General features: G+C 43.5%; 1 protein-coding gene across 12 annotated transcripts in view; it reads right to left on the bottom strand.

Annotated features, from left to right (window-relative positions):
• The window catches only part of samd11 (sterile alpha motif domain containing 11), a 318649-nt gene that overhangs the window by 135402 nt on the left and 161923 nt on the right, over positions 1-21324 (bottom strand). For 10 of the 12 annotated variants that reach the window (XM_072586164.1, XM_072586167.1, XM_072586165.1 and 7 more), the window contains one exon: positions 7286-7375. The exons of the other annotated variants lie outside the window; for them this stretch is intronic. In XM_072586164.1, the coding sequence (XP_072442265.1) occupies positions 7286-7375 (90 nt within the window). The remainder of the gene's footprint in view (positions 1-7285; positions 7376-21324) is intronic. 12 annotated transcript variants of the gene reach the window in all.

Genomic DNA, 21324 nt, shown 5'->3' with positions numbered 1-21324 from the left:
ACTGGATGATTGGGTCAATTTCTTCTTTCCTCTGGATCAATCTGCATGGAGAGGAAATGCTCCCCATCCCATTCAATTCTCAACCCCATCAGTCCTCGCCCACATTTGTGCTACCTCTTGATTGTTTCAATGCGCTCATCTGTTCCACTCTCCATAATTTAAGTTCATCGAAATCTCAAATGCCTGTGTCCTTTCTTCCACCAGTTTGCCCACCACCCCTGCACTCAATGTTGAATCCCAATCGAGCAACGACTTGTTTTTTGTAATTCTTACCCAAGTTTTCAAGTTCTTCTATGACTTAGCTCTTACCCAATTCTATGGTCCAGCCCTCTAATGGTCAGTGATAACTCTGCTCTTCCAATCTGGCTTTGGATGCATCCTAAGTTTAATTGCTCCATTACTGACGGTCATAATCAATCCCTGTACTCTGGAGATCGCTCCCTAAACCTCTCTGCCTCTCCACCTTGTTTCTTCCTGTAAAATACTTCCAAATAAAATCCACCTCTTTGACCAAGCTTCTGGTCGCCACTCCTAATGTGTGTGTCAGTGCCACGTTTTGTCGGTAATGCTCTTATGAAATGCCTTAGGACAAAAATGGTGCTATAAAAATGCATGCTGCCAATGGTGCTGTTGTTGTCAGGGATCAGAACAAATGTTTAATTGAGGGAAATAGGATCAAAAGGTTACAATTTAACCTTGGACCCTAGATGTTGAAGATTCAGGCAGTAGAACTGCACTAATGTCCTTATTCCTTTCAATTTTTCACTATTATATTAACTGCCACCGCACAGTCTGAAACTGGCTTATTTCGGATATTAATGTAATAAAATCACCAAGGCCAGTGATTTATGGCTTACACAAAACAAACAGACAAATCTGCTGCATTCAATCCCTGAAATGCTGTGAAAATCCCAGAATCCTACTTAATAAAATTGTAATTTGACTTCTCCACACACCAGAAACTGGAGCACCCGAAAATCACTTTTCACTACCTCCTTCCCACTGTCAACACATAGAAACAAAACCCTTAAAAAAGAATCATCAACAGTTATTGCGAGCTAGTGTACACCCCACCGTCCCCAGAAAAACAAGAACAAGGCAGGTTTAGATGGAACCCATTTCAAGAGAGTTAGACAAATAAAGGTTGACATTAAAAGGTCTTCATTGTTTGTGATTTTCTCACAGTGTTATAAGAAGGTGAAAACAATGGTTTCTTGTAAATAATTGAGTAGCTTAGTGTGCTGGCCAGTCAGTCAGAAAAGGAAGATCCCAGGATGTGGCTGTAAGTTTGCTCACTGAGCTGGAAGGTTAATTTTCAGATGTTTTGTCACCATACTAGGTAACATCATTAGTGAGCCTCCGGTGAAGCGGTGGTGTGCTGTCCCTCTTTCTATTAATGTGTTTTGGGTTCCTTGGGTTGGTGATGTCATTTCCTGCACTGATGTCATTTCCAGTATTGGTGATGCCATTTCCTGTTCTTTCTCTCCAAGGGTAGTGGATGGGATCCAAGTCAATGTGTTTGTTGATAGAGTTCCGGTTAGAATGCCATGCTTCTAGGAATTCTTGTGTGTGTCTCTGTTTGGCTTGTCCTAGGATGGATGTGTTGTCCCAGTCGAAGTGGTGTCCTTCCTCATCTGTATGTAAGGATAATAGTGAGAGTGGGTCATGACGTTTTGTGGCTAGTTGATGTTCATGTATCCTGGTGGCTAGTTTTCTGCCTGTTTGTCCAATGTAGTGTTTGTTACAGTTCTTGCATGGTAGGTTGTCAATGACATTCATTTTGCTTGTTGTCTGTATCATGTCTTTTAAGTTCACCAGCTGCTGTTTGGGCTTGTGGGCTACCATGATGACCCTAGTTTGGACATCTCTTGCAGGATGAGTTGCAAGGACAGCTGAGTGGAGGGAAAGGCGAAGGCATAAGAAGCAGCTTTTCCTCCCCCCTACCCCCCGCCATCGGGGGAGAGGTTTAAATGGAACCCATTTCAAATCCTGCCTGCCTAATTTCACATTCTGCTGAAGTCAACCAAAAGTGGACATCTGACTGAAACCCACCCTGTTCTTGATTCTTACCAAGCAGGTCCGATGGAGGAACAGTTTTTTTAAAAGTGCGTGCCACAAGACTGAATCATACAGAGTACTCGGAACGTTTGAAGCAACAAACTGCAAGCCATGAACCAAATGTTGGTTGTTTCAGGAACGTGACTGACTACAAAATCAAATTTGTGCCTTCCATCAGCGATGGCCACCAAAACTAGACCAACAGAAGCCACACCAAGCAAACAGAAGAGGCAGTGACTCAGACAGAGGTCTGTAGGATGTGTATCTGTCCCCAGTATCTCATTCTCCTCCTGTAACAGCATTGATTCCAAACTTCAATCACCTATTTAACCCGGAGAAGCATCTCCATCAAGACAAAACTTCTGTTTACCGGAAGTCCTGATGTGTCTTCTTCAGCAGTAGTTAGAGCTAAGGGACTGGGAATCATAACCATTTAAGAAATAGGAGAAAGCAGTACTATCATCTAGACCTGTGTCATAAACCCCCTTTAACCCACTCAATAGAATCCCATTGACCTTTCTGCTTGAACTCCACTTTCAGACCCCTCCTAATATCTCTCAGGCAGTTCAACTTCCTTACGAGAAACTGTGCTTTTCATCTTCTTACAACGCAATGGGACAATCGCAAATAATGTCAACCTCGTCTCAGTCCCAACTTCATCTGTCCAACTCTGCCAATCCCACATTAGTTTGTTTTTTGATGTATCGTTCCAGCATTATCACCTCCACCACTCTATTACTTTCCCTTTCAAACAAATGTATTAATTTGTACCAAAAAAAACTGAGAACAGCGCGAGACCATTATATAATCACAGAATCCCTAAATGTGGAAGTAGGCCATTCAGCCCATCGAGTCTACAACAACCATCCGAATAGCATTTGTCCCAGGCCCACTCCCCACCTTTTTATTATAGACAAAGATATAAATTAATAGAGAGATAGACAGACAGGCAGACCGAATAATAGGTCGACTGATAGACCGATAGACTGATAGTTAGATTGATAAATAGATAGACTGATAGACAGATAGATTACAGTGGTGCTGGAAAAGCACAGCAGGTCAGGCAGCATCTGAGGAGTAGGAAAATCGACGTTTCGGGCAAAAGCCCTTCATCAGGAATAAAGGCAGAGTGCCCTCCTGATGAAGGGCTTTTGCCCGAAATGTCGATTTTCCTGCTCCTCAGATGCTGCCTGTGCTGCTGTACTTTTCCAGCACCACTCTAATCTAGACTCTGGCTTCCAGCATCTGCAGTCCCTTGTTTTTACCTGATAAGACAGATAGACAGATAGGTAGATTAATAAATAGATAGACTGATAGAAAGACAGATAGATATTACAACAGATATATAAGATATAGATATGATTATAGATCTACCCTACTACATATTTGACTTTTCACTACATCCTTCAATCTCATTGTGCTCCAGGCACTCATCAAATTGCCTCTTGAACCCACTTGTACTGTTCCTTTCCCTCGTAATTTATTCCACTTGTCTATTACCCTTGTGGGTCGTACTTTTCCAACTGACTTCCTTTCTTATTCCCAGGTTGCTTTCCCCTTCTGTTCTTCGCTGTCAGGCACTGCACACTGGGAGTTTGGTGCCAAATCCTTTAGAAAAAGTTTTGAAACAAGAGAGTAGCAGGGCCAGCCGGCTGTTAGTTACTAAGCAACCTTCTGAAATTCAGTCAATCATTCCGCGATTTTTTTTCCAGAGCTGGAAGTGGCTGTAAGCCTATTTTAAAACTGCAGAAGAATTCCCCCATTTCTCTCCTGTTTTACATGGTTCCTGCGTCATGAACCCATCAAAAATCCAAAGTACCCCTTCTCCCAGCAACATTGGTGACCTCTGACCTAACCTGGCCTTAGGTCAGGGGTGAACAAGACGATTGTGATCAGGCCTTGTCACTCAGAGCGCCAGGAAAAACTCAGCGAACACAGTTTAAGATTGAGACCAGGATGAGGAGAGATTCTCTCACTGAAAGGGTCACTGGCCTGTAGCATTCTCTTCCCCAGCAAACAGTGGTGACTGGGTCATGGAATTTATTCAAGATTGAGTGAGAGAGACTCTTTATAGACAAGACAGCCCAGGGGTTGAGGAAGGGTGGTAGCAGAGGAGGGGTGGATGAAACCTCAACCAGATCCACCATGATCTTGCCAAATGGCAGAACAGGCTCAAAACAGTCAAATGGACTACCCTGTTCTTAAATGCTATCTTTCTAAGTATCACTGGAGGCAACAACTCCCTGTTCCTGCCCTGTTTTTCATGAGATCCCTATATTTAAAGTAGAATATACTTGCAGCGGAGATGGCAAAGCAGTCTAGATTCACTGGATCGGTTCCTAGAATGATTACCTCTGTCAACTGTACCTATATTCTCTGGAGCTTAGAAGAGTGAGAGGTGGTGATCTCTTTAATACACACAAGATTCTGAAGTGGCTTGACTGACAGACATAAAAAAGCATTACCCACTGACTGAGAGCTCAAAATCTCAGGAAGAAGAGCTGATCTTTGAGGACTAAGACGAGGAAATATTTCTTCACTCAGAGGGTTATGCACCTTTGGAATTCTCTGCCCCAGAGAGCTGTGGCTGCTCCATCACTTAATTATACTCAAGATTGAGATTTCTGGTCTCTTGGGAAATTAAGAGATGTAGGGAATGGGCAGAAAAGTAGAGTTGAGGCCAATGATCTACCATGGGTCATACTGAATGGTGGAGCAGGCTTCAGTGGCTGAATGGTGTATCACTGTTCCTATTCTTTATGCTCCCTCATTGATCCACTATGTTTATTAAAAGCTCTCACCATGTTACTGCTCTGAAGCTAGATTCGGTTCCTGCTCCAATTGTTGGCATCAATCAAGCTGCTCAAAGATTTGACAAAGCTGAAAACGGAACAATTTCAACCAGTCAGACATCCATTTATCAAACCCAAATAAGAGTTCTGGTTCTGTTCAAATGTCCGTTTCCATCATCATTTGCATTACTGATCACATTGCCTATGATCAAGTTGAACCACAACCAACCTGTCCCTGTGGGACACAGTGATTTCTACATGATCACAAGATATGAAATTTGATGATCCAATATCTGACCAATAGGACAAACCCGATCCAGCATGTTCAAACATGAAACAGGTCATGATGACCTACAAAAGACCACTGCAAGTACAATTGATGGAGGCTACGAATATTTTGCATGCCATGCTATACTGTGGTTTGCTTCAACAATGAAAATCCCAAGTACAGCCGTCACTTACAAGCAGATGGAGCTCACATATTTTCTGTGACAAAAAACTGTGATCAATCAATCGATGAGCACAAAAGCATCTCCATGACTCATTACCTCTTTGCTGTTATCCAGATACAAGTTCCAGGACATTGTGTTAAAGTGACACCCAGGTCTGTGAGTCCATGAAAGCCCAAATTCCACAGCATTTTCCTGCATAGAGCTCCAGGCAGTTTTCTTACAAGTGGGAGGGGTCAGCATCGGCCCCTCCTGAAGCCTAGCAGTGGGCTGGTCAATTAAACTTCAGCAGTGGACAAGCAGGATAGGAGGTATTTGCATGGAACAGGAACACAAATTACTTTGAACAAGGTTACCACAATAAAAAAAGCAGGAGGCAGTAATTGTGCTGATCTATAAAGGTAAAGTCACCATAGTCCTATTCTTGACAACTGGTGGTGGTTTAACCCTGAGGGTCACCATACCTCAGGTGAGGTTGAGAAGGCAGAAGCTTCATGGTAACCTCAGCCAGTGTGTGAATTGAATCCATGCTGTTGGCATCGCAAGCCTGTGGATGGCCATCAACACGGTGAAAAGTGTTCTTTGGTCAGACCAAAACTAGTTGGTCTTGCAGAGCAAGGAGTTGACCCTAGCTGAGTTTTGCAGACTGACACATCCCAAGGTCCAGGACTACGTGCTGAGGGATGAACTAAAGCTCAGGACACCTGCCATCAAGGCCCAGTGGGGAAAGACCATTGTCTGAGGTCTTTCTATTAAATGGGGAGTCTACCTGGTCAGGTCCACGCCCCCTAATGAGCCACCTTCCCCTGCCACCGCAGGAATTGCAAAACCTGCACCTACACCTTCCCCCTTACCACTGTGCAAGGTCCCAAAGGGGCCTTCCACATCAATCAAAGTTTCACCCACGCTTTCACCCATGTTATTTATTGTATCCACTGCTCCTGATGTAATCTCCTCTACACTGGGGAGACTGGACACCTTCTCGCAGAGCACTTCAGAGAACATCTCCAGGACACCTGCCCTAATCAACCCCCGCCCCATGGCCGAACATTTCAACTCCCCCTCCCACTCTGCCGAGAACACGTAGGTTCTGGGCCTCCTCCATCACCACCCGATGCCTGGAGGAAGAACGCCTTATCTTCCACATCAATTTGGACTTCACCAGTTTCCTCATTTCCCGTCCCCCCACCTTACCCCAGTTCCAACATTCCAGCTCAGCACCGTCCTCATGACTTGTCCTACCTGTCAATCTTCCTTCCCACCTATCCACTCCACACTCCCCTCTGACCTATCACCTTTACCCCCACCTCCATCCACCTATTGCACTCTCAGCTACCTTCTCCCCAGCCCTACCCATTTATCTTTCCACACCCAAGGCTCCCAGTCTCATTCCTGATTAAGAGCTCCAGCCCGAAACGTCGATTTTCCTGCTCCTCGGATGCTTGTCTCCTTAGACAGGCAGGAGGTTGGAAGAACACACCAGGTCAGGCAGCATCAGCAGCTGGAGAAGTTTGAAGTTTCGGACGTAACCCTTCTTCAGGATGTTAAATCAGGATCCATTCAGTTATCAGACCCTGCCAATGCCTCAAATATAGGTAAATATATTATTGCACAAGAAAGAAATACCCTTGGTTTATCTGTTCTGAGGAAGAGTCTCTAGACCCAAAACATTAACTCTGATTTTTCCACACAGATGCTGTCAGACCTGCTGAGTTTTTCCAACAATTTCTGTTTTTGTTTCTGATTTCCAGCAGTTCTTTCATGTTTACCTTGGGTTTGTTTGTTGGATAGAGACAAATTCCAACACCTATTTATTCCTTCATATGATACTGTACAGAACCAAACGGCTTTAGGGACGATGTATGTTCTATCAAGATTTTTTTTTGTGAATAAAGTAGATTCTTGAAATTAAAAGAAAACAGCCAACTGAACTAACCCACCCTCTGCAGCTTAGCTATAACCCATTTCAGAAAGTTATAAACCTACCCTTTGGTGATTCACTTCTTTGCCTCTTGGTTTCTGGACAATCACTATTGTTGTTTGGTGAACATACTCTTCGCTTTCCTAAAATTTCATCTGTTGCGGGGGTTGGGGGGAGGTGGGAGAGAAGAGAGCAAAGAATGGTCATTATACTTTATCAAAGACCACCTGTACATCATTACACTATGGACTTTGTTGCCTTGCGTTATTTATGCATCAATACTGCAAAAATTCATGACAAAGTCTTGTTGCTTTTTTTTTTTTACTTCTCCTTCGCTGCACCATAATCTTCCTTCCGCTGTAAATTTTGGATTTCCAACTCCACCCCCCCCCCCGACCCCACCCCCACTCAGTTCTCCTTTTTCCTTTCCTGAGCTAATTAATCCCTGTGTCTTAGCCCCAGAGATCTCCAAATCAATTGAAGCAGAGAGTAGCTGAAGTGCACACGTTAAAAATAAACTGACCTTGTTTGCTATTTTGTCAAAACAAAATACTTCGCATCAGGCTGAACAACATTCGAGCAGAACGTGGACACCACTCACCACAAATTACCCCGCATCTGCATAAATCAAGCTGCAAATTTTACCCATGCCTTCTCAAGATTGTTTTCAGAATCCTCCTTACTTATTTCCTTCCTCTAATCTGCTGCCTTTCCCCCTCTCTCAGGCTGCTTAGGGCTTCTCTCCTGGTTCTAAACCTCTTGTGAGTCCCATTCTTTTAGTTCCACCCTCTTGTTCCCCTTAGATTCTCACTTTCCTCCTGCTGGACTATGTGGCAATGGATAATCCTTACATCCGTGGCACTCTCTCTCTCTTAACACCGACGCCAGCTTCTAATATACAATTACAGCGTACACTGAACAGATTTTAAATCAATATGTTCCTAATATCGTTGGTGAGACTGAAAGCATGATGCTGCATACGAACAGGAAGCAGCAGAGTGTGTGCATTTCAAACAACAAATTTTCAGCTGTCAGGTGCTTATTAACCAAACTGAGGAGACAGACACATGCAGCAACATTCATTCCTTCTGACTGATGAATTCAGAATGCTGCAGATCACTTATTAAACCCACACCAGCCCTTCTTGCTCGCCTTCAAAGTTAAGTGTTACAATCACTGGGAAAGAAAAAGCACAGCCAGACTCTATCCCCAGCTTGTGCTGACTTAGCCCCGAGCAGCTCAGGAGGCAGCAATGTAATTGTCCTCGAGCTCCCTTAGATTACAGGAGGGGGAGGGTGGTGGAAGGGGCAGAAATAAATCTGCCAGGATTCTCACTCCTACTTTCAATTTATTAACCTTTGCTGGAGAGTGCATTAGCTTGGAAATGTGGGCAGAAACAGGTTCGAGCCTAACCCTGGTGCCACAAATGGCCATACAGCCTGCTGAGGTTCACTGTCTTTCATGGAATCATAGAACCCCTGCAGTGTGGAAGATGGCCACTCAGCCCTTCGAGTCTACACTGACCCTCCAAAGAACATCCCACCCAGACTCACCCTTCTACTCTATGTCTGTAACCCATGGCTAATCCAATTGCACATCCCTGGACACTATGAGTGATTGAGTATGGCTAATCTACCTAACCTGCACATCTTTGGACTGTAGGAGGAAACAGGAGCACCCAGAGGAAACCAACTACCTGCATGAAGTCAAAGAAGCAACAATTCTAATCTCGCCATAAACCATGAAATTCAACGTAAACTTACAAATGTATAAAATCTTACCAGAGAGGCAAGGGCAATTGTTTGACAGATAAACATGCACACACAAATAAAAACACACGATGTCAAGGACAATGAGTTTAAATGCAAACTATATATTCCCTCTCTCCACTACCCATGTCAAACAGAGAGATTTAAAAGCCCAAGCATCTAGTAGTAACCTTTAAAAATGACAGAGTAATTATTTCTGAAGTAAAACACAATTAACATTTACACAACAGAATTTCAAGACTAAATGATGGCAGCAATATACAGAAGAAGGGACAATGCAATTTAATAAGATCTGAAATATAAGATTAGCAAAGTGGCAAGAAAATGGATGTAACATCACTAAAAGCCACATCGTCAGGGTCAATTTAGTTATGTGTTTTTTCTGACAAGTTGGAAAATTAATAGACAGCTTTCAAGAACAGAAAAAGTCTTCAAATAAAATTTCAAATCTGAGCAGCACTTCACAATCATAAATGTTTAAGAAAATGTGCACAGGGAAAAAAAAAATCTTCCTCATCCTCATGACAATCTCTTTGAGAAAGCTGCTAATTATAGAAAAGGCTGATACTGTGGTGACTTTTAAACCTTTAAATATTGCCATGCAATGACAGAAAGGAAAGTATCCTAATCAAAGTCTCCTGCATCTTCATTTCTCAGAATACTAACTTTAATTGATAGTTACCAAAAGTAACCAGATAGTTACCAGAAGTTGTGGTAAATTGTCCACCACACACTGACTGAAATTTGAAATTCATACTGGGCCACAGAGATTTGATGTTAAATGAGAACACTTAGGAGCAATATATTCATATGAATGTTGGACATGCCTGTAAATCAGTATTTTGAACAAATCTTTACGAGTGGCGTGAACCATTTTTTAATTATTAATTAAAACTAAAATTGTTGGAGAAAGTCAGCTGCGAGGCTTTCTCTCCACAGGGTGCTGCCAGTCCTGCTGAGTTTCTCCAACAATTTCAGTTTTTGTTTTGGATTTCCCCATCCACACTCCTTTGTTTTATTTTAGTGCTTTTATTTCAGTTACTCGACTCTTTTATGTGCCCTGTATAGAAATTCATTCTCCTAGCAAAGGGCCATATTCTTTCACCCTGTTTGAGGGTTAAGTATTGACAGGAAATAATGACTCCTCCCTCTGATGGTTAAATGGACCCTACACAGAGAGGGGTTTGGACAAATCTCACCTCAGCTCCAACAATTCCCTCAACAGTCCAGAACTGTTATTATTGGCTCCCTTTATTTTATTCAGAAAGCCAATCTACAGATAGTTTATGCCACACATGGTCAATCATAGAATCCATACAGAGTCGAAAAGCACGGTGCTAGAAAAGCACAGCCAGTCATGCAGCACCCGAGGAGCAGGAGAGTCAATGTTTCGAGCACAGGCTCTTCATCCACATTCCTCACTTTCTCCATAGAATCCCTACAGTGTGGAAACAGGCCATTTGGCCCAACAAGTAAACACTGCCCCTCCGAAGAGTATCCCACCCAAACCCATTCCCATCTTACTCTACATTTCCCCTGACTAATGTACCTAATCTCCACATCCCTAAGCAATTAGCTTTAGCTAATTCACCCTAACCTGCATACCTTTGGATTGAGGGAGGAAACTGGAGCACCCAGAGGAAACCCTTGCAGATCGGGGAGAATGTGCAGACTCCACACAAGTCACCAGTGGCTGGAATCCAACCTGAGTCCCTGGTGCTGTGAGGCAGCAGTGCTAACCACTGAGCCACTGTGCCACCCTCTGTAAATATTCACAACTGCAATAGTTGGCACTGAATTCACAATGGGAAGAAAATGTCAATGGCTGGGCTCTTACTAACTTAAAGTTAGGGTTTGCTTTATAAGACAGTTAGTGTGAGAGAGTTACCTCGAAACCTTTGTCCAACTTCACACACCAGTGTCGGTGTGATGGTCTCTGGGAAGAGCTGCTCAGTTTTAGCTGCCTAGATAAAAACAAGGACTGCAGATGCTGGAAACCAGAGTCTAGATTAGAGTGGTGCTAGAAAAGCACAGCAGGCCAGGCAGCATCCGAGGAGCAGGAAAATCAATGTTTCAGGCAAAAGCCCTTCATCAGGAATAGGCAGTCTATTCCTGATGAAGGGCTTTTGCCCGAAACATCGATTTTCCAGTTTTAGTTGCTTGTCTTGGCTGTTCCAGTTCTGTTGGCCTTGCCTCAAATGTTGTAAGTGACATAATTAAAGGTAGTCTGGTATCTCTTGGAGACACTCTACTGTAACTTGCTATTACTGCCAGTCATAAACATTTCTTATTACTCAAGAACATGCCTTTTCTGCTGACACTTCTACATAGTCATCTTTCACCACTTAGTATTGGTAAGTCCCTATGCTGGTATTAACAAGAGGGATTAGTGACAGTGTATCTATCCTAAGGAGGTATTAGCATAATCAGAAACAACTGAGGGCATTCTTCCAACAGCGTGAGGTTGGGAATGTGTGCAGGATAGTGAGTGACTCTCGATACACATGAGACAGAGTAGTAACCCTTTTTGTTTCATTGGTGCCCATCACATGTATCGGGTTTGTGATTCTAACGCTTTTTTTGCTTTTTGCAAAAAACCATGTATTAAGGATATGGAAAGAATAAAAGGGGAAAGAAAGAAATCAGCTTGAGGGTGCAATTATACTCTGGGATTAATTTTCTACCACATTCCAAGAAAATAGCAGCAAAGTCTTTACAATTTACAGTGGAACCAAGTTAGAAACTGTTCACCGAAATTAATCAAAGGAAATGATTTCCATGTGACCATCACAGTGCTCAGTTAGTTGTAACATTAATATCCTAGATCCTTCTGTAAGTGAGTAAAGCTACATTTTTAAAAATTCATGAATGGGATGAGGGCGTCACTGGCTGAGCCAGCACTTATTGCCCATCCCAAATTGCCCAGAGAGTAGTTAAGAGTCAGCTACATTGTTGTGGGTCTGGAGTCACTTGTAGGCCAGACCAGTCAGGATGGCAGTTTCCTTCCCCACGGGACATTAGTGAACCAGATGGATTTTCCCCAACATTTGACATTCAATTTTTTTTTACTGAATTCAAATTCCACATTTGCCGTGGTCAGCTTTGAAACAGAGTACCCAGAACATTACTTGGGTCTCTAGATTGAGCAGGCCATCAATAATACCATCCGGCCAGCACCTCCCCTGTGTCTTTTCATCATGTTCCTTTTAGTTCTTTGCACGGTTTTTAATTTCTATTCCCAAACCTTGGATGTCGGCAGATACAAGATCAACATCCAAGACGAGGGCATTTCTGTTGTTGACCATTCTTTCAAAATTCACGTGGAGTCAGGATAGGGAATGTGAGATCATTGTCATACTAACGGAAATACTACAGGCTGATTTAAGAAGATGCTCCTCGCTGTTTTGCAGTACTCCCTTACAGATGCTCTAACGTCAATTAACAAAAGTGGCAAAACCGGCAGAAAATTTAATTTCAAATTTCATGGTATTTCTCCCAATGAACTATTCCACATTGTGAGCTCAGAAGCTGAACTAATTGTGTCAAAACAGAATATTAGGGACAGTGAGCAGTCGATGTCTGATGTCACAAGTGGAGAGAGCTCCCTTTTATGGTACCCGAGCAGTATAAATAAATCTGCAGTAAAACTTAAAAGCATCACCTGTAGTTTGAGCATTTTGTAAATTATGTTTTTAATAAGGGCCCCATTAGTTGTCAAGAGTTTAACAAGTAGGCTTTTAGTCACTCAGCTCAGGGAGCTATTTTAACAGGGGCTGCAGAAGGAGTGGTGGACTCCATATTATGAGATGCACTGCAGGGAATTAGGTTGATAGATCCTGTTATGATGATATAGCACTGCCATTATATCACTCGGGTAGTTCAGCACATTGCAAGCCACTTGGGCCTTGGTGCACAAGTGTGATACAACTTTTATTTTCGATGGATTCTGCCAGAAGCCAGTTTAGCAGAATAATAATAGCTTTTTTTTCCATTCAATTCCTAAGAATCCCATTTCTCCCTGAAGTCCATTAGTTGCCAGCTACCCTCCGGAACCTCACACATGGGGACGCAGCAGTAAGCCTCCGCAGGCTGCAAAACCACATGCATCTATAAGCTGATGCATGGAGGCTCAGTGGTTAGCAAAGCTGCCTCACAACGCCAGGGACCTGGGTTCGATTCCACCCTTGGGCGATAGTGCAAAGGCCATACAGACTTTCTCCCTATATCTGTGTGGGTTTCCCCTTGGTGTCCTGATTTCTTGCCATAGTCCAAAGATGCATAGGTTGGAGGGATTGGCTGTGCTAAATTGCCCAGTGTCTGGGGATGTGTGGGTTAGCTGTGGTAAATGCAGGGTCTGGGTGGGAGTGTCTTCGGTGGGTCAATCTCTACAGGTAAGGGATTCAACCTCTACAGGGTTCCCAGCAAAGAGTGGGAACGAGAGCTGGTTTTATTGCTTGTTGTTATTGTTGATGGGAGCAACCAGGGCTTTCCCAAAGTGACTCCTAATGTACTAAAGTATACCAAGGTGACTTGCAGGAATGAATATCAGGCAAAATTAAAACAATAATTATTACAATAAAAGGGTAATGAGCAGGGACACTAAAGTGATTAATCGATCAATTAAATAAAATACTGTCGAGATAGCAGGTCAAGTGATGTATTGCAACTGCAGCATATGGGAGTTGCTGGTCACCGCAATGATCTAGAGTGAATGTTTCCATGGCAACTCACTTGCCATGAAGCATAAATAATATGGCAGAATGTTTGGAATCCGAACATAACAACAGAAAACGCTGGAAATACTGAGCAGGTCAGGCAGCATTTGTGAAAAGTTTTTAGGGTTAGTGTTTCAGGTCAATGACACTTCATCTGAATATCTCATGATGGCTCCCTGGTTTCAGACTCTAGTGTTGCTGAAAGTAAGAGAGATACTGTCAAAGCTTCCTAATTATACACCAATCAGGACAGATTGCAAGAATGCCAAATCTCAAAGGGGGCAACACTTTGAAAAAAAAATCACAGAATCTGTGTGGCACAGAAAAAAGCCATTTGACCCAACATATTTATGCTGGCCCTCTCCCACATTGCTGCACCCTTTCCCCATATATTTTCCCTTCAGGTATTTATCCATTTTACAGAGACTTATTCCGCTTTAGAAAATGGTGCTGAATTTCACAGTAGTGCCATTAAGAATATGTGAGAGAGTTCAGAAAAGATTTACAAGGATGCTGCCAGGGTTGGAGGGTTTGAGCTATTGGGAGAGGCTGAATAAGTGGGACTGTTTTCCCTGGAGCGTTGGAGGCTGAGAGGTAACCTTGCAGAGGTTTATAAAATCATGAGGGGCATGGATAGGATAAATAGACAAGGTCTTTTCCCTGGGGTGGGGGAGTCCAGAACTAGAGGGCATAGGTTTAGGATGAGAGGGGAAAAATTTGAAAGGGACCTGAGGGGCAACTTTTTCACACAGAGGGTGGTGCGTGTATGGAGTGAGCTGCCAGAGGAAATGGTGGAGGCTGGTACAATTACAGCATTTAAACGGCATCTGGATGGGTATATGAATCGAAAGGGTTGAGAGGGATTTGGGCCAAGCGCTGCCAAATGTGACCAGATTAATTTAGGATATCTGGACAGCACGGGTGCATTGGACCAAAGGGTCTGTTTCTATGCTGTACATCCCTATGACTCTACGACTGTGACACCAGGCAATACTGCCTTCCCCCACCACACTTTGGTTTAATTCAAAAAAGGCATGTTGCCTAATTTTTCTGTCGAGGAACAAGTCCCTGCGTATGGGTATAAGTAACTCAAGTTCTGCAGAAGGTTACACCCGAAATGTTGACTTCCCCACCTCCTAATGCTGCCTGGCCCACTGTGTTCTTCCAGTCTTCTGCTTGTCTATCTACAGGTAACCGCTGGCAAGTTCTGACCAAAAATCTTAAATTGGGTGTCACTGTAATTCTCAGCAAACTTGTAAGCTCCATTTCTCTTGCCACAGATGTTGGCTGACTGCTGAGTATTTCCAGCCTTCTCTGCTTTTAGCTCAACACAGGCCTGGGATCAAAACCTGGCATCTTCCTGACTCAGCACTATGTGTACCCACTCACTGAGCCACCCAGGGAAGTTTATAATACTTGTCCCCAGGATCAGCCTTCTCCATTCTCGTTGAGACGGGCTGCGATGGACTGAGGCTCAAAGGCTGGTGGGAAGGCTTGACAGGATTTTAAAAACAGACTGTGGTTAATTTTTGCCAAACTGACATTAAAATAAGATTAAGAATATTGCAATGATGACACTATTACACTTATCAGCCACGGTACCTTTGAACTGGCAGCAATTTCTGGAACTGGACCCATTTCCCTTACTAATTACCCTGGGGTACTAATTAAATGATAATGAATGAGAACACATTCATTAATTAGTCATTAATGATTTACCAGCATGAGTTTAGACTAAAGACAAAAAAAGAACTTGCATAATGTGTCACTTACTGAATTCCTTGAAGTTTCTTCCTATGATATGCACACATTTCTATTTAAAACATTGCTAAAAACAGACACAACAACTTTGCCTTGCACTCACCAGGACCAGGAAGCCAGAAACCAAACACAGTATGGAAACAACAATTTATCCAGCACAAGAAGAAGGTGCCAATGGGTTGGAGCCCTCATTGGCATGGCAGTCCTAGGGACCACAAAATGAAAAAAATTCAACTTGTGTCTGTGTAACCGTGTTTCTGCTCCCAGGCAATCAACTCTATTTAGTTTCTTCAGTGGAAGAGTAGAGCTTGGATTGACAGGAATCTGCTCAGGCAAAAGTGAGGACTGCAGATGTTGGAAATCAGATCTGGATTAGAGTGGTGCTGGAAAAGCACAGCAGGTCAGGCAGCATCCAAGGAGCAGGAAAAACCGATGTTTCGGGCAAAAGCCCTTCATCAGGAATGTGAGGCTTTTGCCCGAAACATCGGTTTTTCCTGCTCCTTGGATGCTGCCTGACCTGCTGTGCTTTTCCACATCACTCTAATCCAGAAATCTGCTCAGTCCTCATGCAGATCCTCAATCTGACACTGCAGTCAGTCCTGTCTGGCAAATGAAACTGGGTTCCAAAGTACATTATTGGGGTGTGGAGTAGGGGGAACAGTTAGCTAGACTGAAATTAAGCCAAAATTACAGGATTTGATCCCTGTTGTAGCAAAGATAATTTTGGGGCCTGCCTCATCACCTTATTCATGGGAAATAAATCATGATGTTCTACACGCAAAGGGTGGGAGAGGCTTGGAATTCTCTTCCACAAATTAGATTAGATTTCCTACAGTATGGAAACAGGACCTTCAGCCCAACAAGTCCACACCAACAAGTCCACACCAACCCTCTGAAGAGTAACCCACCAGACCCATTTCCCTACCCTATATTTACCTGTCAGGCAGGGAGGAAAGGGTCATGTGAGGGAGCCGTGGTTTAATAAGGAATTGGAATCCCTTGTTAAAGGGAAGAGGGCGGCCTATGTAAAGATGAGGCATGAAGGTTCAATTGGGGCGATTGAGAGTTATAAGGTAGCCAGGAACGATCCAAAGAGAGAGCTAAGAGCAGCAAGGAGGGGACATGAAAAGTCCTTGGTTGGTAGGATTAGGGAAAACCCAAAGGCTTTCTATAGGTATGTCAGGAATAAAAGAATTACTAGGGTAGGAATAGGTCCAGTCAAGGATAGTAGTGGGAAGTTGCGTGTGGAGGCTGAAGAGATTGGGGAGACACTGAATGAATACTTTTCGTCAGTATTCACTCAGGAACAGGACATTGTTGCCGATGTGAATATTGAGTCACAATTAATTTGAATGGATGGCTTTGAGGTATGTAGGGAAGAGGTGTTGGAAATTCTGGAAAGGGTGAAAATAGATAAGTCCCCTGGGCCTGATGGCACTTATCCTAGGATTCTCTGGGAAGCAAGGGAGGAGATTGCAGAGCAGAGCCATTGGCCTTGATTTTTATGTCCTTGTTGTCTACAGGAATAGTGCCAGAAGACTGGAGGATAGCAAATATGGTTCCCTTGTTCAAGAAGGGGAGTAGGGATAACCCTAGTAACTATAGGCCGGTGAGTCTCACTTCTGTTGTGGGCAAAGTCTTACAATTCTTTCTAAGGGATAGGATTTATGAACATTTGGATAGGAATAATGTGATCAAGGATAGTCAGCATGGTTTTGTGAAGGGCAGGTCGTGCCTCACAAACCTTATTGAATTCTTTGAGAAGGTGACTAAGGAGGTGGACGAGGGTAAAGTGGTAGATGTGGTGTATATGGACTTTAGTAAGGCGTTTGATAAGGTTCCCCATGGTAGGCTACTGCAAAAAATATGGAGGTATGGCATTGAGGGTGAGTTGGAGGTTTGGATTAGGAATTGGCTGGCTGGAAGAAGACAGAGGGTAGTAGTTGATGGTAAAGGTTCATCTTGGAGTGCAGTTACTAGCGGTGTTCCGCAAGGATCTGTTTTGGGACCATTGCTGTTTATCATTTTTATAAATGACCTGGAGGAGAGGCTGGAAGGTTGGGTGAGCAAGTTTGCGGATGATACGAAAGTCGGTGGAGTTGTTGACAGTGAGGAAGGATGTGTCAGCTTACAGCAGGATATAGATAAGCTGCAGAGCTGGGCAGAAAGGTGGCAAATGGAGTTCAATGTAGCTAAGTGTGAAGTGATTCACTTTGGTAAGAGTAACAAGAAGATGGGGTACTGGGCTAATGGTCGGATACTTGGTAGTGTGGATGAGCAGAGGGATCTTGGTGTCCATGTACACAGATCTCTGAAAGTTGCCACCCAGGTAAATAGTGCTGTGAAGAAGGCATATGGCGTACTGGCTTTTATTGGTAGAGGAATTGAATTCCGGAGTCCTGAGGTCATGTTGCAGTTGTATAAGACTCTGGTGCGGCCGCATCTGGAGTACTGTGTGCAGTTTTGGTCGCCATACTATAGGAAGGATGTGGAGGCACTGGAACGGGTACGGAGGAGGTTTACCAGGATGTTGCCTGGTATGGGAGGAAGATCGTATGAGGAAAGGCTGAGGCACTTGGGGCTGTTTCCACTGGAGAAAAGAAGGTTTAGGGATGACTTGATAGAGGTGTACAAGATGATTAGGGGTTTAGATAGGGTTGACCATGAGAACCTTTTCCCACGTATGGAGTCAGCTATTACGAGGGGGCATAGCTTTAAATTAAGGGGTGGTAGGTATAGGACAGATGTTAGGGGGAGATTCTTTACTCAGCGAGTCGTGAGTTCATGGAATGCCCTGCCAGTAGCAGTGGTGGACTCTCCCTCTTTATGGGCATTTAAACGGGCATTGGATAGGCATATGGAGGATAGTGGGCTAGTGTAGGTTAGGTGGGCATGGATCGGCGCAACATCAAGGGCCAAAGGGCCTGTACTGCGCTGTATTTTTCTATGTTCTATGTTCTACCCATGACTAATGCAACTAACACTATGGCCAATTCACCTGGCCTGCATATCTTTGGAGTCTGGGAGGAAACCAGAGCACCTGGAGGAAACTCACACAGACACAGAGAGAATGTACAAACTCCACACAGACAGTCGCCCAAGGTGGAAATTGAACCTGGATTCCTGGCACTGTGAGGTAGCAGTGTTAATCACTGAGCTCCATGCCACCCTTGGCAGCTGATGCTAGATCAGTTGTTAGTTTTAAATCTGAGGTAAATGAAATTTTGTTAAACTAAATTATTAAGTGATCTGAGCCAAAGGCAGATAGATGGAGTTAGGTCACAGATCAGCCATGATCTCACTGAATGGTGGAATAGGCCTGAAGCCTACTCTAGACCCAATTTGATGAATATTCGCCAAGGATTTGTCTTTGGGCAGAGAACTGAAGAGAAAGAGGAAATGTGTTTTGGGACTTCAATTTGCAATTTAAATGGATCTAGCATCTGGATTTGGAGGAAGAGTAGCTCAACTCTTGTAGATTGTCTTAGGAGTCTTCAAGAAATTTAAAACTCATCTGTAGAACATTATGTGATCAAAATCTCATGAGAAGAAAGATCACAGGGGAATGCAGAAAAGGGAGCACTTTTAACACAAATTTGTTTTGAACACCTCTGTTGATTAGTTTGTGAAAACATTAAATGATGAAGGAAGCTCACCAGCATCATCAAAGGTAATCAGGCAGAAGCAACAAATACTGGCCTTGCCAATGATACTCATGCTAAAAATTAAAGATGGAGTTTAACTGGGTGGGGTCAAAGTTCAGAGGTCACTTGGGGAAAGGTCCAGGGATGTGCCAAACCAGAATCAATATCCCAATCCAGTTGCTGAGGCCCAGGTCAGAGGAAATTCCATGGAAACTGGAATCACTGGCTGAGTTTTATTTTATTCTATCGTGGAATGTGGGCCTCGCTGGCTGGAACAACATTTGTTACACATCTTTAACTGCTCTGGAGAAGGTTGTGATTAGCTACCATCTCAAACCATTGCAGTCCATGTGCTGTAGGTTGACCCACAATGACCTTAGGGAGGGAATTCCAGAATGTTGACCAAGCGACACCAAAGGAGTGTTGATACGTTTCCAAGTCAGGATGGCGAGTGGCTTGGAGGAGAACTTTCAGGTGACAGTGTTCCCATCCATCTGCTGCACTTATCCTTCTAGGTTGAAAAGGTCATAGGTTTGGAAGGTGCTGTCAGAAGAGTCTAGGTTAGTTACTGCCATGCATTCTTAAGGTGGCACACACTACTTACTCCTGTTGGGCATCAGTGATGAAAGGAGTAACAGAAGGCAGTGGTCGTAATGTCAATGTAAGTGGGCTGCTTTGTTTCTGGTGCTGTTGAGCTCCTTAAGCATTCCCCACATCACACCCACTTGTATGGATATTTCAGAATATAGTCTCACTTATTGTAAAGATAAATCAGTTTATATCTGTGTATAAGTGCCATTAAATGCCAATAAAGGGAACTTGTTACATATCCGTGGGTAAATATACAAAGGTAGGGCTGGAAGTGACGTCCTATCCCCTCGTGTGCCTGAAGGAGGAGGAAGGGACAGGGGAGAGGGACAAGATGGGTGCTGTTGCAGAGAGCCAGAATGAACATGATGGGCCAAATCTGTGCTGTACCCAAACTGTAAATGGGAATTAGGATTAGAAACAGGAACCAGACCATTCAGCCTATCAAATCTACCCCAACATTTAACATGATCATGGCTGATCTAAGAATTCAATGTGTTTTACCCAACCCTTCACTATAACCCAGTACGTGGAAATGTAGGAAATAGGAGGAGTAGGCCAGGACCGCTTCACTATTCATTATGATCATGGCTGGTGGTCCAACTCTGATCATTCATTCCTGTTCCCACTTTCTTCCCCATAACCTTTGATCCCTTTAGTCCAAAGAACTGTATCCACCTCCTTCATGAAAGCAATGTTTTGACCTCAACCACTTTCCGTGACAGAGAATTCCCCAGGCTCACCACTCTCTGGGTGAAGACATTTCTCCTCATCTCAGTCCTAAATAACCTATCCCATACCCTTAGGTTGTGATTCCTGGTCCTGAATTTGCTGGTCAAAGGGTAAATACAGAAAGGATGTTCCCAGTCTTGTCCTGTTGGAATTTTACAGGTTTCTATGAAATCCACTCCATCTCCACCCTCTCCTTCTAAACTCCAAGAAATACAGTCCCAACTGATCCAATCTCTCTTATAACAGAATCCTTAGAGTGTGTGGTAGCAGGCTATTCAACGTATGAAGTCCATTCTGACCCTCTAATGAACCTTCCACACATTCCCCTATCCTATCCCTATTACCCTGCATTTCCCATGATTGACCCACCTGGCATGCACAAGCCTGAACACTGTGGGATTCTACCTCTTTTATGTGCACAGGGCTTTCCTATCAAGAAGAAGGCACATATTTTTTGTTTTGAAAGTCTGGTCCCTGGCTCCAGGTCTGAAATATTTCGGGGACCTTTAGTTTTGCATCGCATTTTCTCTCCTGAACAAAACTGCTCCCGAATGAGATGGAAATACTAAACTGAGAGTCACTGAGACAGTGTTAACTGGGGTGCCAGACCATGGTGTAAAATCACCCTCCACTGATCACTTCTCAGGTTGATAAATATTCTCTGCTGTCGTTGGAAGATGCACAAGGAATATATTGTGTTTGTTTTAAAAAAAAATGAAACGCACAAGGAATAATTTTAAAGACTGCAACCTTGGCCAGCCCATCCTTTACTCACACTAGGTCTTCTCCTGATGAGCACATGACCAGATTACTAACACAGTGGGTGAGTGGGTGGGTTAATCTCTGCCCTGGTAATAGCTCACCCTTGGCACCATTTGAAAAAAAAATCTGCTTG

The sequence above is a fragment of the Chiloscyllium punctatum genome, chromosome 16 (genome assembly GCF_047496795.1).
Source record: "Chiloscyllium punctatum isolate Juve2018m chromosome 16, sChiPun1.3, whole genome shotgun sequence".
NCBI classification, from domain to species: Eukaryota; Metazoa; Chordata; class Chondrichthyes; order Orectolobiformes; family Hemiscylliidae; genus Chiloscyllium; species Chiloscyllium punctatum.
This window is presented reverse-complemented; position numbering and strand designations above follow the sequence as displayed.